This window comes from Anomaloglossus baeobatrachus, chromosome 6 (assembly GCF_048569485.1).
Source record: "Anomaloglossus baeobatrachus isolate aAnoBae1 chromosome 6, aAnoBae1.hap1, whole genome shotgun sequence".
Classification (NCBI taxonomy): domain Eukaryota; kingdom Metazoa; phylum Chordata; class Amphibia; order Anura; family Aromobatidae; genus Anomaloglossus; species Anomaloglossus baeobatrachus.
The window spans coordinates 119,981,727-120,002,447 of NC_134358.1; the positions used below are offsets into that span (position 1 = coordinate 119,981,727).

The 20,721-nt window shown below is 50.1% G+C and overlaps 1 protein-coding gene across 2 annotated transcripts in view; it reads right to left on the reverse strand.

The window, feature by feature from the left end:
• The window catches only part of CSPP1 (centrosome and spindle pole associated protein 1), a 278,156-nt gene that overhangs the window by 219,060 nt on the left and 38,375 nt on the right, over positions 1 to 20,721 (reverse strand). For both annotated transcript variants that reach the window (XM_075353210.1, XM_075353209.1), the window contains exon 4: positions 11,983 to 12,086. In XM_075353210.1, coding sequence (XP_075209325.1) covers positions 11,983 to 12,086 — 104 coding nt within the window. The remainder of the gene's footprint in view (positions 1 to 11,982; positions 12,087 to 20,721) is intronic.

The following is a 20,721-nucleotide window of genomic DNA, read 5'->3' on the forward strand; positions in this document are numbered from 1 at the left end:
TGCCGAAGCATGAGCATGCACTTGGTAGTGCTTCGAAAAGGTATGCAGGCTAGTCCAAGTGGCAGCCTGACAGACTTGTTGAGCCGTAGCCTGGTGCCTAAAAGCCCAAGAGGCACCGACAGCTCTGGTCGAGTGTGCTTTGATCCCCGGCGGGGGAGGCACCTGAGTACTCTGGTAGGCGTCCGAAATGGTCGATCTAATCCAACGGGCCACGCTCGGCTTAGAAGCAGAGAGGCCCTCGCGCCGCCCTGTGGTTAGCACAAAAAGAGAGGTGCACCGCCTAAGCGCAGCGGTGCGAGACACATAGATCCGGAGAGCACACACCAGATCTAGAGTATGCAGCGCTTTCTCAAAGCGATGAACAGGGGCCGGACAGAAGGAAGGCAAGGAAATATCCTGGTTAAGGTGGAAGGGAGAGACCACCTTAGGAAGAAAGTCCGGGGTCGGACGGAGAACTACCTTGTCTTGGTGAAAAACCAAAAAAGGTGACTCCGAGGAGAGCGCAGCCAAATCAGAGACTCTCCTGAGAGAAGTTATGGCAACTAGAAAGGCCACCTTTTGAGAAAGACGATACAAAGAAACCTCCCTAAGGGGCTCGAAAGGGGGTTTCTGCAATACCGTGAGGACCAAGTTAAGGTCCCAGGGATCAAAGGGCCGCCGATAAGGCAGAATGATGTGAGACGCACCTTGCATGAAGGTGCGGACCTGAGCCAGCCGGGCGAGACGCCGCTGGAACAGCACTAATAGAGCTGAGACTTGTCCCTTGAGAGAGTTGAGGGACAGTCCTAGCTGCAGACTGGACTGTAAAAAAGACAGAAGGGTCGGCAACGAGAATGGCCAAGGAGAATGGCCGGAAGAGCGACACCAGGACAGGAAAATTTTCCAAGTCCTGTGATAGATCTTGACTGAGGAAGACTTACGGGCCCGAGTCATAGTGGAGATGACTTCAGGAGGAATACCAGAAGCCGTCAAAATCCAGGACTCAAGAGCCACGCCGTCAATTTGAGTGCCGCAGAATTCGGGCGGAAAAACGGACCTTGCGAGAGCAGGTCTGGACTGTCCGGAAGATGCCACGGCATCTCCACGGACAGTTGGAGCAGGTCCGGATACCTCGCCTGGGCCAGTCCGGTGCAATGAGGATGACTCGACGGCCCTCCACTCTGATCTTGCGCAGGACTCTGGGCAAGAGAGCTAGAGGGGGAAACACGTAGGACAGACGAAACTGGGACCAGTCTTGAACCAGAGCGTCTGCGGTGAAGGCCTGAGGATCGTGGGAGCGAGCCACGTAAACCGGAACCTTGTTGTTGTGACGGGATGCCATTAGGTCCACGTCCGGAGTGCCCCACTTGCGGCAGATTGACTGAAACACTGCCGGGTGCAGGGACCACTCGCCACCGTCCACGGATTGACGGCTGAAATAATCTGCCTCACAGTTTTCTACGCCAGGGATGTGGACTGCGGATATGGTGGACTTGGAGTCCTCCGCCCATTGAAGAATGCGTTGGACCTCCAACATTGCCAGGCGGCTGCGTGTCCCGCCTTGGTGATTGATGTAGGCAACCGCTGTCGCGTTGTCTGACTGGACTCGAATGTGCCTGCCCGCCAACAGGTGGTGAAAGGCTAGGAGAGCTAAAAGCACAGCTCTAGTTTCCAGCACATTGATTGAAAGGGCTGACTCGTACGGAGTCCAAGTGCCCTGTGCTCTGTGGTGGAGATGTACCGCTCCCCAGCCGGATAGGCTGGCATCCGTGGTGAGAATCACCCAGGACGGAGTCAGGAAGGAGCGCCCTTGGGACAGGGAGAGGGGTCGAAGCCACCACTGAAGAGAGCTCCTGGTCCGTGGCGACAGAGCCACTAACCTCTGTAAGGAGGAAGGCCGCTTGTCCCAACAGCTGAGAATGTCCAGCTGCAGAGGACGCAGATGGAACTGGGCAAAGGGAACCGCCTCCATGGAGGCCACCATATGACCCAGCACCTGCATCAGACGCCTGAGGGTATAACGGCGGGGCCTCAGGAGAGAGCGCACCGCCAACCGGAGTGACAGCTGTTTGTCTAAGAGCAACTTCACAAGTGCCAGCAAAGTCTCAAACTGCATCCCTAGGTACGTGAGACTCTGGGTCGGAGTCAGAGTGGATTTGGGAAGATTGACAATCCACCCGAATTGGGCTAGGGTGGCGAGAGTGAGCGAAACACTCCGCTGACAGACTGCGCTGGATGTACCCTTGACCAGAAGGTCGTCCAGATAAGGAAGCACTGCTAACCCCTGGAGGTGCAGGACCGCAATCAGTGCCGCCATGACCTTGGTGAATACCCGAGGGGCCGTGGCTAACCCGAAGGGGAGAGCCACGAATTGGAAATGATTCTCTCCTATCGCAAAACGAAACCAACGCTGATGTGACACTGCGATTGGCACATGTAGATAGGCATCTCTGATGTCGATGGACGCCAGGAACTCCCCTTGGGTCATAGAGGCAATGACTGATCGCAGAGACTTCATGCGAAAATGCCGCACCCGGACATGCTTGTTGAGAAGCTTGACATCCAGGATGGGCCGGAAGGTACCGTCCTTTTTTGGAACTAGGAAGAGATTTGAGTAAAAACCTCTGAACCGTTCCTGAGCGGGAACTGGGACAATCACTCCGTTTGCCTGCAAGGACGCCACGGCCTGCGAGAAGGCGGCGGCCTTGGAGCAGGGGGGAGTTGAGAGAAAAAATCTGTTTGGAGGGCTGGAAGAGAATTCTATCCTGTAGCCGTGAGATATGATGTCTCTCACCCACTGATCGGAGACTTGCTTTAACCAAGCGTCGCCAAAGTGGGAGAGCCTGCCACCGACTAAGGACGTGGCTGGAGCGGGCCGAGAGTCATGAGGAAGCTGCCTTAGTGGCAGAACCTCCTGCAGTCTTCTGCGGACGCGCTTTTGGGCGCCAGTTGGATTTCTGATCCTTGGCTGAGTTAGCGGACGAGGCGGAAGGCTTAGAGGATGACCAGTTGGAGGAACGAAAGGAACGAAACCTCGATTGATTCCTACCCTGGGCGGGTTTCCTGGTCTTGGTTTGTGGCATGGAAGTACTCTTCCCGCCAGTAGCTTCTTTAATGATTTCATCCAGCTGTTCACCAAACAGCCGTGAACCAGCAAAAGGGAGCCCAGCAAGAAACTTCTTGGAAGAAGCATCTGCCTTCCACTCTCGAAGCCACAAAATCCTGCGGATAACAAGAGAATTAGCTGAAGCCACCGCAGTGCGGTGAGCAGCCTCTAGCATGGCAGACATGGCATAGGATGAAAAAGCTGAAGCCTGAGCAGTTAAGGTAACCATCTCAGGCATAGATTCCTTGGTGAGGGAATGCATCTCCTCTAGAGAAGCAGAGATGGCTTTGAGAGCCCACACTGCTGCAAAAGTCGGGGAAAACGCGGCCCCCGCAGCTTCATACACAGATTTGGCCAGAAGGTCAATCTGACTGTCAGTGGAATCTTTAAGTGAGGTGCCGTCAGCCACCGACACAACGGTCCGGGCTGATAGCCTAGACACCGGAGGGTCTACCTTTGGGGAGTGAGACCACTCCTTGACCACCTCAGGTGGAAATGGAAACCGGTCATCAGAACCACGCTTTGGAAAGCGTTTGTCAGGGCAGGCCCTGGGTTTGGTCACAGCGGTCTGAAAACTGGAGTGGTTAAAGAACACACTCTTCACTCTCTTAGGCGAGGTAAACTGATGTTTTTCTGCCAAAGAGAGTTGCTCCTCTGACACTGGCGGATTGAGATCCAGTACAGAATTAATAGAAGCAATCAAATCACTAAGATCTGAGTCACCCTCAGAGAAATCGATGGGATACATAGCCTCCGAGCCCCCAGTGAGGGCATCCTCCTCATCTTGAGAGTCAGCTCTTGAGGCAGAGCCGTGGGATGGGGAGGGGGAGGAAACCCTGCACCTTCTCTTAGAAGGACGGGGTCTGGGATCAGATGATGAATCCTCCGTGAGTTCCGATGGACGGAGGTCAGAGGATAGGAGTCCTCTGTCAAGAGTATTAGAGGCACCCTGCGAGGGGGGCTGATGCATATTCATCAAAGTCCTGGACAAAAGCCCCATGGACTCAGCAAATGACTGGGATATGGACCTAGAAAAGGACTCTACCCAGGCCGGGGGTTCAATCACAGGTGCAGCAGCAGCCTGAGAGACCACTGGGGGTGAGACTCCAGGCTGTGGCACCGCCAAGTTAGAGCAGACATCACAATGTGGATAGGTGCTCGGCTCAGGCAGCAGGAGCTTACATGCAGTGCATGCAGAATCCAGCTTTGGAGCCTTGCTCCTTGTGTGAGACATGCTGCTGGAGTGGGGGCTTTGCAGAGAATGAACCCCAGGGAGAATATACAGAGGTCCACAACCGGAGACCGGCTGTGGCTTACCAGACCGCTGAGCGCGGTGTTGTGTGCCCTCCAGATCCCGAAGCCCGGTCCCCCAGTCGCAGCACCTCAGCAGAGATGCAGAATGCAGGATGTCCCAGAGCAGAGTGAACTCTGCCTGAGAAGAGGGCGTTCCTATAAAAGAGCGGGAACTGGAGGGCTATAGAGACCTGCAGGGAAGGAGGGACGCCCCAGCAGTGGGGAGTGTCCCTCCCCTGTGTAGAACGGCCGCTGGGAGGAGCCGAACCTGTCCCTCTGCATGAGTGACATGCGAGGGCAGGAAAATGAAACTAGGCCTCCGGCGAAGCCGAGGCCTAAATTTAAGCGGCGAGGCCGACAAGCAGGCACCATCGGCGCGGTTCTCAGGCAAAAGCTAGAGAACCCGCCGGAAAAGTTAAAACAATCACATACAGCATACTCTCCCCTTACAATAAAGAACCGGGACCCCCAACATAAACGTCTCAGGTACTTAGCTGCTGAGAAGCAGGGCCATGTCCCTGGGGATGAGTGCTCCGGTCCAACAGAATCCTCAAGGGGCTGTGGATGGAGACCGGACTCCTGCCAGGCATGGAGACCGTGCTGGCTCCCACTTCAAGCCAGAGCCCAGAAGGGATGGTGAAGGAGCGCGGCATGTAAGGCTGCAGCCTTGTAAATCAACCTTAACAACACCGCCGACACAGTGGGGTGAGAAGGGACATGCCGGGAGTCCAGACATGGACCCGCTTTTCTTCAAACTCTTTCCAAAAGTCAAACAAATCAGATGAGAATGCATGTGTGGATGTATGCCTCCTGACAAACCAATAAACTGGCTAGGACTGGCTACCAGGGGGTCTATAAGCTCAGAGGGAGGAGCTACACGTTTAAGTGTAGTACTTTGTGTGTCCTCCGGAGGCAGAAGCCAAACACCCATGGTCTGGGTCTCCCAAAGGAACGATAAAGAAAGAAAAAACACACAAAGTTAAGGCTATGTTCACATTTCCGTTGTTTAGGATCAGTCACAATCCACCGCTCTGATAAACAAGGCAATCCGTTTGGCGGATTCTGTTGTTTCCCATAGACTTGTGTGAGCGGCGAATTGTGACTAATGCGCCACGCGGCGGATGCAACACAGGATCAGCAATCGTTTACTGACTTAACGTCAGGCAGGAGGGACGCAGCATGCAGCGTTTTTTGTTGCGGCAAAAAAACGCACCCCGCAGGATTCCGTTGGAATCTGTCAGGATGCATAATGTAAGTCTATGGTCATGCGACGGATACCAGTGCAGGAATCCATCACGTTTTACTGAGCATGTCCAGCAAAACATCAGAAATCATGTAAAATCTGTTACCCTCTCTCTCTCTCGCAACCCCCCCCCCACCCCCACCACGCAGGTTTCAAACTGAAATCATCGCCCGGCTTTTGAGAGGGATCAGCTGATCACCCGATGGCCGGATTTTCAGAGCAATCAGCTGATTTCCCGATGCAGCGGCTGGATTTTCAGAGCAATCAGCTGATCTCCCAGCGGCCGGCTTTTCAGAGCGATCAGCTGATCTCCCAGCGGCCGGCTTTTCAGAGCGATCAGCTGATCTCCCAGCGGCTGGCTTTCCAGAGCGATCAGCTGATCTCCCAGCGGCCGACTTTTCAGAACGATCAGCTGATCTCCCAGCGGCCGGCTTTTCAGAGCAATCAGCTGATCGTTCTCTTTCTCTCTTGTTACTGAAATAATTTCACCAAAAAAAATCCGTTTTCTCATGACAATCAATTCCATTTCTTGTCACCTGTTGTACAACGCATCAGTCACAAGCATCAAGCAACGCAGGTGAATGATGCAAAAAAAACAGAAATGTGAACATAGCCTAACAAATATGGAAAAAACGAGTAAAGAAACACTTGTGAAGCAAACCAGGATATGTGTTAGGCCCCATCCACACGTCTGTGTTTAAAAATGCGTATGAGAAATTATTTTATCGGCATCATCCATATTTCGGATCAGTGTGTCATCTGTGTAGGGTCCGTGTGTCGGTTTTTACCATCAGTTTCTCATCAGCGTTTTTTACGGATGGATGATAGCAATAAAAAAAATGACAAAGCTTCTCCTATACTTTGCAATGTTAAATATATAGAGCACAAAGAACAAACTCTGATGCCATCCGTGTGCTGAACGTATTTTTCACTGATCTATAGCCCTTTTCAACCTTGACACTGAAAAAAGATGGGCATGTCTCGGAGTTTTGGATGGACACATACGGTCTGCAAAAATTCCAGGGACTGTGAATAATACAATACATTATAATGGGTACGTTTGGCATCAGTGAAAACAAAAACGGATGCAACATCATGTACGTGCAACACATACAAGTGAATGAGACCTTAAAGGGATCTGTCAGCAGGTTTTTGCTATGTGTTGTGAGGGCAACATAATATAGAAACTGGGAACCTGATTCTAGGGATGTGTCACTTAATAAGCGGTATGTTTAAAGGGGTTGTCCACTACTTGGACAATCCCTTCTCAATCCCTATGCTTCCCAACAAAATAATAACACTTATAATGACCTCCAGTGTCGGTGCTGTTCCAGTAGTGTTGACACTGCCTCTCCCAGGGATTGACTGATATTGTTAAGTCACACAATTGCTGCGGCCAATTAGTGCTAGGCTTCACTCTTCCCCCTATGTATGCGATATTCGGAGAAGTGAGTGAACTGCTGCAACTCTCACTTCCTCCGGATATCTTGATTTATCCAAAAGAGGGGAGAGTGAAGCCAGCGTTAAATGACTGCAGCAATCATGTGACATAATGTCACTGACTCCCCAGGAGAGGCAGTGCTGACTCCGCTAGAATGGACTCAGGCACCGGAGGTCAGTACAGTTGTTATTTCATTGGGGGGAAACATAGGTATCGAGACGGGTTACCTGAGTAATGGACATCCTCTTTAACAAGGAGATTATTACCATCTGACTACCTGTCCCGTGTTTGCTGATATTAAAAACAAGAAAAGCAAATATTTTGTTAGAACCACAGAAGTTACTAGAAAGTATCAAGCGGAGTCTTGAGCCAGTGCTGCCTGCAAAATCTTCCTGCCCAAACTTGCATCTGCAAAGTAAAGGTGAGGACCCTGTAAAATTTTGGAAGGGTCTGAACTGATGCCCAGGTAATCACCTAAACAAGGAGGTGCAGATAAGTATTAACGTACATCCCTGACCACATCCAGACTGTGCAATCACTTCTCGATTGGGTGAGATGAAGCAGGGCAAAATGAAGGCAAGACAAAGTCCTCATTAAGATGAAAGACTGAAAAAACCTTTGGAAGGAAAGATGGTACCGGCCTCAGCACTACTTTATCTTGGGGAAGAATGAGATAAGGAGCACGGCAAGAAAGGGATGCCAGTTCTGAAAGCCTTCTGGTGGAAGTTATGGCTATAAGGAAAGCTATTGGCCTCCTCAGTTTTTTTCTAGTGTCAGTTGGAGGAAAGGGCTGTTTCGGAGCGGTCGTTGATACTAGGTTAGGTGTTAACATCTTTTGTTTTTTCAGATGTCTGTTTCCAGATTGTAAAATTGAACTATACGCTCCGTTTCACCCACATAGTGATAGAGAATACAGTGTGTGCTATTCACTCTGTATCCTCTAGCGTAAGTTTGGCTGGTCTGAGGTACCTTACGTGGAGGTCAGGTACAGGGCGGAGGTCCATATCCCAGCTGGCTTCTTCCTTCTCGCCCCACATAGCGTGAGTGTGTATGGAGCAGAAGAATGTCTTTAGGACATGAAAGTATTACTACGTCTTGTCTCCCCCGTCCTTTTTATCTTAACAACTCTGGTTTGGAGGTAATGGGAATGTGCTCTTTGTTGTCTGGAGTGCCACCGATGTCCGTGGCGTTCTGATGGGAAGGTCCAAGGATGAGGGAGGGGATTACACGGCAGTTAGCGTCTCCGCAGTAGTCAGCTAATCCTCTCTCCCCTGCCAGGGTAATGGCGGCAATTGCATTCCCAGGCTGGGGTGGCATGGGTCCAGCCATCGGTACCTGGGTGTTCCTGTCCATTCAGAGCTGCCGCATGGTCACATGGTGTGGCTGGGCGTTCCTGGACAAGATTCCTACCCGTGCTCCACTTTGCTCTGCCCCATCTTGTTCATTCACAGTCTGAAGTTGTTCAGAGTCATTGTTATGCTGCAAAACAGCTGATGGTCTCATTAAGTGCAAACCAGATGGTCTAAAATGATGTTGCAAAATGCTGTGGTAACCATGCTGGGAAATTGTGCCTTGAATTTGGAGCAAATCGCAAAGAGTGACTCAATCACACCTTCCCATCCATTGTGGGAATCAGACATGTAGAAATCATTCACTCGGTTGACTTTACCCAACTTCTTTTAACAGTCCTCCACAGTGGTTTATTTGCAGCTATTTGACCATATCGACCTGCTTTTCACGTTTTCCTCTGGACAGTTGATGTTGCGATGTATCTGCTACTTGATATCTGTGCATCATTTATGTGGGCTGTTAATTTAAGGTTTATGTGGTTGGTAACAGATGAACTTATCCTCTGCAGCAGCAGTAATTCTTGGTCTTTTCTTCTTGGGGTGGTTTTCATCAGGGCTGTGGAGTCGGTAAGCCAAACCTTCGACTCCGACTCCGACTCCTCAAATTCTCTTGCACCGACTCCGACTCCGGCTCCGGCTCCTACATATATTGCTTATAGTTAGGTGAAAAATTTTATTGTAGTACATGAATATGTGTATGTGAACATCAGACATTTAATAATTTTTATGATACAATAATCAAGATATTTGGATAGAACATAAAATATATTTATTGGAATACAACTTTAGAACACAAAAAACTGTAATAAATTGTAAATATGTAATACACTATGTAATATACAGTAGATTACATATATATCTTGTGTGTGTATATACACTGTATATATATATATATATATATATATATATATATATATATATATATATATATATATTACATATTTACAATTTATTAGTTTTTTGTGTTCTAAAGTTGTATTCCAATAAATATTTTATGTTCTATCCAAATATCTTGATTATTGTATCATAAAAACAATTAAATGTCTGATGTTCACATTGTACTACAATAAATTTTTCACTTAAATATAAGCATTATACTAAATGTTATTATTTAGTAAAATATTCAGCACATTCTGCATTGCACTCCTGTCCCCAATTTATTATATATTTTAGGAGTCGGAGTCGGTGCATTTTATACAGACTCCGACTCCGACTCCACCAAAATGAGCTCCGACTCCGACTCCACGACTCCGAACCCGACTCCACAGCCCTGGTTTTCATAAGAGCCAGATTCATCATAGTGATTGATGGTTTTTATGACTACTTGAGGATACTTTCAAGGTTCTATCAATATTCCAGATAGACTAACCTTTCTTTCATAGAAATAATTATGGGCTGTCATTTCTCTTCACTTGAGTGGTTCTTGCCAAATTCTGGCACCCAATGGGGCTAGTGATTCCAGAAATGAACTCTTGATGAGGCATACCTGTTCATCGGAAGTCATTCAAGGTGACTGCTTGAAAGGATGCCAAGAAAAGTTTAGAGCTGTCACCAGTGTAAAAAGGCAGCACTTTGAGGAATCTAAGATTTAACACATTCTGGTTTGTTTCACATGCATTTCTTTAATTCTTGTTTCTATATGTGTTCCTTTATAATTTTGCTACCTTTAGTCTGAATCTACAATGTGCACAAGTCAATAAAAAAAGGCAAAACCATAGCATGAACTGGAGTATGCAAACTTTTGACCAAAAAGAGCCACAGCCACACCATGATTTACCAGATACATATATGACCAATAAGCACCATGTTATGTATAAGGAACTGGATGGGGACTGAGGATAAGTCGTAAGATTAATGAATCAAGGAGAAAACACACGACCAAAAATCCAAAGTGCAAAGTGAGATCTTTATTGACAATCATTGGTCTAATTTAACCAGGGACTTTGATGGATGGAAATCTCTGGGAAATTTTTTTTCCCTCTAGTTGGTATTTGGGACCCCAATATTGGATATTGAAGGACATTTTTCCTCCTTATTTGAGAGTAGCATGGCTCTGCCTGATTGTCAATGTTGTTCACGGTTCCTTCATGTAACTATCATTGTGTAATTTATATGTAATATAAGAAATAATGATGGCACATAATTGTATTACACTATGGATAGACTGAAATATCAGTTTATAAGGAATTTGTGACAATTGTATGTATATTCTGATCAGTGATTGGTGTCCGCGCCCTCACCTGTGTCGTGCCGCCCTGCACCTACCCCTATGTCAATAAAGATCTCACTTTGCACTTTGGATTTTTGGTCGTGTGTTTTCTCCTTGATTCAAACTTTTGACCAGTACAGTAGTTCCCTTGTAAAACAAAACAATCAATATAGATGTCAACAATGGCCATGAGTGTCTGTATATAAATACATTGCGGAGTAGTACTTGTTACTGCAGTATTTCGGTAGGAAGACGTTATCACCTATCCACAGAATAGCTGCTAATTCCTATTTTAGTGAGGGTCTGAATACTAGGCCACACTGCGACAGTTAGAATAAGGCACTTTTACACCTGATAAAATTGAACATCAGTGCAAATGGATTTGCATTTGCCCACTAACAGGGATAAAGGCTGGAATTGGAATAGGACCCCAAATGATCTGCAGAATTGGATTTTCTTAAGGCTGCTTTACACGCTACGATTTATCTGACAATATGTTGTCGGGGGTCACGGTTTTCGTGACGCACTTCCGTCATCGTTAGCGACGCCGTTGCGTTTGACACCTACGTGCGACTCCGAACGATCGCAAATAGGGTAAAAATCGTTGATTGTTTACAAGTCGTTCAGTTTCAAAATATTGTTCGTCGTTTGGAATGCAGCAGACCTATTGCTACGTTTGACACCCTGCCAACGACAAACAATATCCACACGACCGCCTTGGTCAAACAATATATCGCTTAACGATGTAGCATCGTTTGTGAGATGTGTACGTGTGACCGCTACAAAACGATCTATGAGGGATCTCGGCAAATCGTAACAACGATCTGGGCGTGTCACATCGCTAACGAGATCACTAGCGATATCGTTGTGTCTCAAGCAGCCTTTAGAGTTGAGCGAGTACCTAACTATTCGTACTTACTATACTCATAACGAGTACTGTCTACTACTCGTGTATTCATTCCGAATAGCATGTCCAATGCAAGTCAATGGGGAAAACTTGCGAGTAACCCCAATGCCGTACTATTCGCACGAATAGTGCGGGATTCGGGTTACTCGTTACTTTTTGAGCTTTTCCCCATTGACTTGCTTTGCACACGCTATTCGGAATGAATAAAGTATTAGACAGTATTTGTTATGAGTATAGTGAGTAAGAATAGTTAGGTACTCGCTCAACTCTAACAAAAGCCAATTCTGCAGATCATTTGGGGTCCTATTCCAATTGCTAAATGGCAACAAATCAAGAAGTTATCACCTAACGTGGACATAGGTGATCATTTCTTCCTGACCGAAATGCATCTAACAATCCAGTGTATAATTAGAGTGATAATGCAGAATAACCTTTAGTTGCGTGATTAAGGTTACCTGATTGAGGTATCGTCGATAGTCTTGTCGTAATTCTTCCTTTAGTTTGTGCTTTTTTCTTTCATAATCCTCTCCCAGAGGTAAACTCAATCCATAGCCCGTATCTGAAATTTTTGGAATAAGTTTAGGGTAATTCTACAAAACTTAGATAAAACAAACTAAATTCACTGAACAAATATATAAATGCAACACTTTTGTTTTTGCTCCTATTTTTCATGAGCTGAACTCCAAGAGCGAAGACTTTTTTATGTACACAAGAGACACTTTTCTATCAAATATTTATCACAAATTTGTCTAAACCTGTCTTACTGAGCACTTCTCCTTTGCCGAGATAATCCATCCCCCTCACAGGTATGGCATATCAAGATGCTGATTAAATAAAGAGAATTTTGTTTACTTACCGTAAATTCTTTTTCTTATAGTTCCGACATGGGAGACCCAGACCATGGGTGTATAGCTTATGCCTCCGGAGGACACACAAAGTACTACACTAAAAAGTGTAGCTCCTCCCTCCTAGCATATACACCCCCTGGATCACCAAATACAGCCAGTTTAGTGCAAAAGCTGAAGGAGGACATCCACCCACAAGTAAAAACAGAACAACCGGAGCCTCTGTCTACAACAACAGCCGGTGAAAACACACAGAACAAGAAACTGCCAACAGGCAACAGGGAGGGTGCTGGGTCTCCCATGTCGGAACTATAAGAAAAAGAATTTACGGTAAGTAAACAAAATTCTCTTTTTCTTCATCGTTCCTTATGGGAGACCCAGACCATGGGACGTCTCAAAGCAGTCCATGGGTGGGAATAAACAGAAAACTGAGAAGTAGGCAAAACCTAACTTCACAAATGGGCGACAGCAGCCTGAAGGATGCGTCTGCCCAAGCTCGCATCTGCCGAAGCATGAGCATGCACTTGGTAGTGCTTGGAAAAAGTATGCAGACTGGACCAAGTGGCAGCCTTACAGACCTGCTGAGCCGTAGCCTGGTGCCTGAAAGCCCAAGAGGCACCGACAGCTCTGGTCGAGTGTGCCTTGATCCCCGGCGGGGGAGGCACTTGAGTACACTGGTAGGCATCGGAAAAGGCCGACCCAATCCAACGAGGTAGGGTCGGCTTAGAAGCCGAGAGGCCCTTACACCGACCAGTGGTCAGCACAGAAAGAGAGGTGCACCGCCTAAGAACAGCGGTGCGAAACACAGAGATCCGGAGCGCCCGCACCAGATCCAGAGAATGCAACGCCTTTCCAAAGCGATGAACAGGAGCCGGCCAAAAGGAAGGCAGGGAAATGTCCCGGTTAAGGTGGAAGGAGGAACCACCTTAGGGAGAAAGTCCGGAGTCGGACGGAGAACCACCTTGTCTTGATAAAAAAATCAAAAGAAAAAGGCGACTCCGAAGAGAGTGCAGCCAAATCAGAGACTCTCCCGAGAGAAGTTATGGCCACTAGAAAAAACACTTTCTGTGAAAGACAAGGCAAAGAAACCGCCCTAAGAGGCTCAAAGGGGGGTTTCTAGGAGCCGTGAGGACCGGATTAAGGACCCAGGGCTCCAAAGGCCGCCGGTAAGGCGGAAAGATGTGAGATGCGCCCTGCATGAAAGAGCACACCTGAGCCAGCCGGGCGATACGCCGCTGGAACAACACTGACAGAGCCGAGACCTGTCCCTTGAGGGAATTGAGGGATAGTGATAGCTGCAGACCGGACTGTAGAAGGGACAGGAGGGTCGGCAAGGAAAAAAGGCCAAGAAGAAGAGCGACACCAGGACAGGAAAATTTTCCAGGTCCTGTGAAAGATTTTGGCCAAGGAATACTTCCGAGCCCGAGTCATAGTGGAGATGACTTCAGGAGGAATACCAGAAGTCGTCAAGATCCAGGACTCAAAAGCCACGCCGTCAATCTGAGAGTCGCAGAATTCTGGCGGAAAGACGGACATTGAGAAAGAAGGTCTGGACGGTCCGGGAGATGCCACGGCACCTCTACGGACAGACGGAGCAGGCCAGGGTACCAAGCTCGCCTGGGCCAGTCTGGAGCAATGAGAATGACCCGACGGCCCTCCATTCTGATCTTGCGCAGGACTCTGGGCAAGAGCTAGAGGGGGAAACACGTAAGACAGACGAAACTGGGACCAATCTTGAACCAGCGCGTCTGCTGCAAAAGCCTGAGGATCGTGGGAGCGAAGATCCACGTCCGGAGAGCCCCACTTGCGGCAGATTGACCGAAACACTGCCGGATGCAGAGCCCACTCGCCTCTGTCCACGGTTTGACGGCTGAGATAATCTGCCTCCCAGTTTTCCACGTCTGGGATGTGGACTGCGGATATGAAGGACTTGGAGTGTCCCGCCCTGGTGGTTGATGTAGGCAACCGCTGTCGCGTTGTCTGACTGGACTCGAATGTGCTTGGCCGCCAACGGGAGGTGAAAGGCTAAGAGAGCTAGAAGCTCAGCTCTGATTTCCAGCACATTGATCGAGAGGGCTGATTCGGGCCGAAGTCCAAGAGCCCTGCGCTCCGTGGTGGAGATATTCTGCTCCCCAGCCGGATAGACTGGCATCCGTGGTAAGGATCACCCAGGACGGAGCCAGAAAGGAGCGTCCCTGAAGAGAGAGGGGCCGAAGCCACCACAGAAAGGAGTCCCTGGTCTGTGGCGACAGAGCCACCAACCCGTGGAAGGAGGAAGTCCGCTTGTTCCAACAGCGGAAAATGTCCAGCTGCAGAGGACGCAGATGGAACTGGGCAAGGGAACCGCTTCCATTGACGCCACCATCTTACCCAACACCTGCATTAGGTGCCTGATGGAACGACGGCGGGGCCTCAGCAAAGAGCGCACCGCCAGAGGAGGGACTGCTGTTTGACTAAGGGCAGCCTCACAAGTGCCGGCAGAGTCTCGAATTTCATCCCTGGGTACGTGAGCGGAGTCAGAGTGGACTTGGACAGAAAGACAAGCCACCCAAATTGGCTAGAGTGGCGAGAGTGAGCGAGGTACTCCGCTGACAGTCTGCACTGGATGAAGCCTTGACTAGAAAGCCGTCCAGGAAAAGAGGATCACTGCCAACCCCTGGAGGTGCAGAACCGCAACCACTGCTGCCATGGCCTTGAGAATACTCGAGGGGTCGTGGCTAACCCCAAGGGAAGAGCCACGATTGGAAATGTTCCTCCCCGATTGCAAAACGTAGCCAACGCTGGTGTGAAACGGCAATTGGCATATGCAGATAGGCATCTCTGATGTCGATGGATGCTAGGAAATCTCCTTGGGTCATTGAGGTAATGACTGATCGCAGAGACTCCATGCGAAATGCCGCACCTGAACTGCTGGTTGAGAAGCTTGAGATCCAGGTCGGAAGGCACCGTCCTTTTCGGGGACTAGGAAGAGATTTGAGTAGAAATCTCAGAACCGTTCCCAGTCGGGAACCGGTACAATTACTCCGTTGGCCTGCAAGGATGCCACGGCCAGTGAGAAGGCGGCGGCCTTGGAGCAGGGGGGAGTGGACAGAAAAAATCTGTTTGGCGGGCTGGATAGAATTCTATCCTGTAGCCGTGGAGATGGTATCCCGCACCCACTGATCGGAGACGTGTTGAACCCACACGTCACCAAAGTGGGAGAGCCTGCCACCGACCAAGGACATTGCTGGCGCGGCCAGATAGTCAAGAGGAGGCTGCCTTAGTGGCAGCAACTCCTGCGGTCTTCTGAGGACGCGGCTTCGTGCGCCAGTTGGTCCACGGTCCTTGGCTGAGTTAGTGGACGAGGCCGAGGGCTTAGAGGACGACCAGTTGGAGGAACGGAAGGAACGAAACCTCGACTGGTTCCTGCCCTGGACAGGTTTCCTGGTTTGTGGCATGGAAGTACTCTTCCTGCCAGACGCTTTCTTAATAATTTCATCCAGTTATTCACCGAATAGTCATGGTCCCAGCAAAAGGGAGCCCAGAAAGGAACTTCTTTGAAGAAGCATCTGCCTCACTCTCGAAGCCACAGGAGCCTGCGGATAGCGAGGGAATTAGCCGAAGCCACCGCAGTGCGGTGAGAGCTCCAGTATGGCAGACATGACATAGGATGAAAAGGCTGAAGCCTGAAGGTTAAGGCAACCATGTCGAGCATAGAGTCCATGGTGAGGGAATGCATCTCCTCTAGAGAAGCAGAGATGGCTTTGAGAGCCCACACTGCTGCAAAAGATGGGGAGAACGAGGCCCCTGCCGCCTCATATACAGATTTGACCAGAAGGTCAACCTGGCGGACAGTGGAATCCTTAGAGAGGTGCCATCAGCCACTGATACAACTGTCCGGGCTGAAAGTCTAGACACCGGAGGGTCCACCTATGGTGATTGAGCCCACTCCTTGACCACCTCTGGTGAAAGGGGAACAGTCAACAGATCCACACTTTGGGAAGCGTCTGTCAGGACAGGCTCTGGGTTTGGTCACAGTGGCCTGAAAAACTGGAGTGGTTAAAGAACACACTCCCCGTTCTCTTAGGCAAGGTATACTGATGCTTTTCTGCCAGAGGGGGTTGCTCCCCTGATACAGGTGGATTGAGGTCCAGTACAAATATAATGGACGCAAACAAATGATTAGCATCTGCGTCACCTTCGGACAAAATGGTACATGGGGTAGCGTCCGAGCCCCTAGTAAAGGCATCCTCCTCGTCCTGCGAGTCAGCTCGTGAATCAGAGCCGCGGGACGAGGAAGGAAAGGGGACCCTGCGTCTCCATTTTAGGAGGACGGGGTCTGAGACCTGAAGAATCCTCTGGGAGCTTTGCTGAGCGAGCCGTGGCAGCAGAAGCGCCCTGAGAAGGGGGCTGATGCATGCTCAGCAGTGTCCGGGACAGCTGTCCCCTGGAGAGAGGGATTCAACCCAAGCCGGGGGTTCAGCCACCGGAGCCGGAGCAGCCGGAGGGACCACTGGGGATGAGCTTCCAGGCTGAGGCACCACCATGTTAGAGCAGGCATCACAATGTGGTTATGTGCTCGGTACAGGCAGTAGGAGCCTACATGCAGTGCATATTAAGAACAGCCTTGCTCTGATGTGAGACATGCTGCAGAAGTGGGGGCTCTGGCCAGAATGACCCCCAGCAGAGTATATAAACAGAGTATATAAGCAGCTCCACAACCGGAGGTTGTGGCTTGCCAGACCGCTTACATAGAGACATCTCTGTGCCCTCCAGATCCCCCAACCCAGGCCCCCAGTGTCACAATGTGGTTATGCAGACATGCATGAGAACGCTGATAAAATGGCGCCGGAGCGAGGAGAGGGGGCGGGGCCTACTCTGAGAGCGGGATCCGGAGGGCAAATAAGGTATACAGGGGAGGGAATCCTTCCTCAGTGAGGAGTGTCCCTTCCCTGTGCTGAACAGCCACTGGGCGGAGCCGCACTGTCCCTCTGCATGACTGACATGCAGGGGCAGTGAAATCGAAACTAGGCCTCAGGCGAAGCCGGGGCCTAGATTTACACATGCGGCCAGCGCGCAGGCACCATCGGCGCGGTTCTCCAGTGAAAACTGGAGAACCGGCCGGAAATGTTAACACAGTCACATAACACACTCTCCCCAACATATAAAGTACAAGGGACCCCTGGAAAGACCACTTTCTGTGGTAATAACGTCTCAGTACTTAGCTTGTGAGACGCAGGGCCATGTCCCTGAGGGATGAGTGCTCCGTCCGGCAGGAACCATACGGGTTGCGGATGGAGACCGGTCTCCTGCGAGGCAGGGAGAACCGTGTTGGCTCCCACTTCAAGCCAGAGCCCGAGGGGATGGTGAAGGAGCGCGGCATGAAAGGGCTCCAGCCCTGAAATCAACCTTAACAACACCGCCGACACAGTGGGGTGAGAAGGGACATGCCGGGAGTCCAGGCTTGGACCCGCTTTTCTTCAAACGCTTCCAAAAATGAAAATCAGATGAGAATGCATGTGTGGATGTGTGCCTCCTGAACACAAAGCATTGAACTGGCTGTATTTGGTGATCCAGGGGGTGTATATGCTAGGAGGGAGGAGCTACACTTTTTAGTGTAGTACTTTGTGTGTCCTCCGGAGGCAGAAGCTATACACCCATGGTCTGGGTCTCCCATAAGGAACGATGAAGAAAGACTGATTATTGCACAGGTGTTACTTAAGCCTTGTGTGCACGCTGTGTTTTTTTTCCAGGTTTTTCCGTATTTTTCGGATGTAGTTTTGGTCCCAAAACTGCATGCATTTCCTTCCGCAGCAAAGTCTATGAGATTTTATTTTTGCTGTGTGCACGCTGCAATTGTTTTTATGTTTTATGTCAATTATTTTTATGTTTAGCCCCTGCGTTTCGGAGGACTGGCAGATCAATCTCCCGCTGACTCGGGGTAGAATTGATCCCTGGTATCTGGCTAGATGCCGATCCCCATATAAAGTCTTCGGGTCCAGAAGCCGGAGCAAAGAGGTAGGAGCAAGCGCTTCATACTTAACGAGTCACCGGGGCGGCTGTCACACTGTTCCCGCGGCCTCTCCTTCTTCACGGGCCGCTCCTTAGGCTCCTACATATTGACTGCTTCTCCCGCCCACCAGTGTCTGTGATTGGTTGCAGTAAGACGAGCCCCCACGCTGAGTGACAGCGTGTCTGAGGCTTCCAATCACATACGCGCCGGTGGGTCTATATCATACAGTAAAATACATTGGCGTAGGAGCCCCCCCATATTAGGATACCAGAACAGATAAAGCACGACAGTTGGGGGCTGGTATTCTCAGCCTGGGGATACCAATGGTTATTTGGCGCCCCACAAGCCTAAAAATATCAGCCAGCAGCCGCCCGGAATTGCCACATTCATTAAATGCGACAGTCCCAGCACTTTACCCGGCTCTTCCTGATTGCCCTGGTGTGGTGGCAATTGGGATAATGAGGGAGTTAATGACAGCTCACAGCAGCCACTAATTCCTATATTAATTATGGCAAGCGTCTAATCTAAGTGAAATAAAATAAACACAAACATTGAAAAAATCCTTTATTTGAAATAAAAGACAAAAACACACCCTCTTTCACCACTTTATTAACCCTCAAAACACCCCTGTAGGTCCGACGTAATCCACATGAGGTCCCACCACTGCTACATCTGAAGTTGACAGCGAGCCCCATAGAACAGGGCTGCCCGATGTGAGCTCCACGCAGCGACTGAAGTGAGCTGCACGATCAGCGGTGACGTCACACAGGTTAGCCGCGGCCACAGCTGGAGTCCTTCACCTGTGACTGCAAATCCCCTTAGTGACATCGCCGCTAATCGTGAGGCTCACTTCAGTTGCTGCATGGAGCTCACAGCGGGCAGCCATGTTCAATGCGCTCGCTGTAAGCTTCAAATGTAGCAATTTTGCTGGGGGTGCGTTTCTTTAGGGGCCAAAAAACGTGCATCTTTGTGGTCACCACAAAGATGCAACGTGCGCACATAGCCTTAGGCTGGCTACAATAAAAGGCCACTCAAAAATGTGCAGTTTTACAATATTGGCGGGATACGAATGTGAGTGTCGCGGGCGGAGGAGGGGACGCCGCGCCCTTTCCCTACTCGGGTCCGGCTGCCGCGGCCTGCTGCTGCTCGGTGGCTCGAGCGCTGGGCCGGATCCCGGGGACTCTAGCGGAGCTCCTCGCCCGTGAGTGAAAGGGGGGTTTTTGGGTGTGGGGATTGAGTCTATTGTCCGTGACGCCACCCACGGTTGTGGTGATTTGTTAGCACCACCGCTGCTCGATAGGGGGATCCCGGGAGTGATGATGTGGAGCAGCCCGTTGTTGTGTTGCCCCTCCGTGGGTAGGGGTTGGTGATCCCGGGGCCCAGTGATGAGGTGGATGATGCAAAGCCTGGTGGGCGCAGGGACGCGGGGGCAGCGCTGTGCCTTGCGGCACTGTGGTACTCACTCAGCCTGAGACGATGACACAGTTCTCGGTAAAACACACGGCTGGAAAGACGGTTCCCACGGACGGCTGCATTTGCTCTCCCAGTAGGTAACGGTGATGTCCCTTTGTCCTGCACCTAATGTTCGTGTGTTGGTAGCGATGGGTTCCCACCGGTAACCCGCTCCCCGGCTTTGATATGGGCCGGAGGAGCCCTACTTTGCCCGCAGACGCTGGCCCCGAGGAACTGGTGCCCTGGCGGTGTTCCTCCTTAATGGTTGGACTGTTGCCTTCAATCGGGACTTGGTTGTTGGGAGACAGACGTCCCCTTCACTGACGGATTTGGCAAATTATGGCGACTCCTAGCCTTGCCGGGGTCCGAGAGGCCCCTGTCCTGGTGTTGACTGTCCTTCGTATACTGCTCCAGACCACCGGGCCACTACCCGTCCGCGGTCCTTCCAGCAACCTCCGAGCAGTCCCCCTCCAGACAATCACCGCTGTTGCTGACCTTGCTGACACTGTCCTGCACTTAGCCGGACCAACTTCAGGTCTTTCTACGCTCACTTTTACTCTTTTCTTCTTTGCTCCACTACTACTTCACTTTCCTCACTTGACTTGACTGTTTACTCCTCCACTCCCTAGCTTGAACTTCTCTACTCAACTCTCTTTTCTTAACTGCTTGGTTACTCCCGCCTCCAGGGTTGTGTACTCCTCGGTGGGCGGAGCCAACCGCCTGGCCCACCCCCTGGTGTGAACATCAGCCCCTGGAGGAAGGCAACAAGGATTTTAGTAGCTTAGGTGTTCCTGACTGGGATGTAGGGTGTGGTGGTGGTGTGACCTGTGACCCCTGGCTTGCCCAGGGCGTCACATGAGCATTTGCCCCCTCAAATCGGTTACAAAGACAAACTGCAGTAAGGT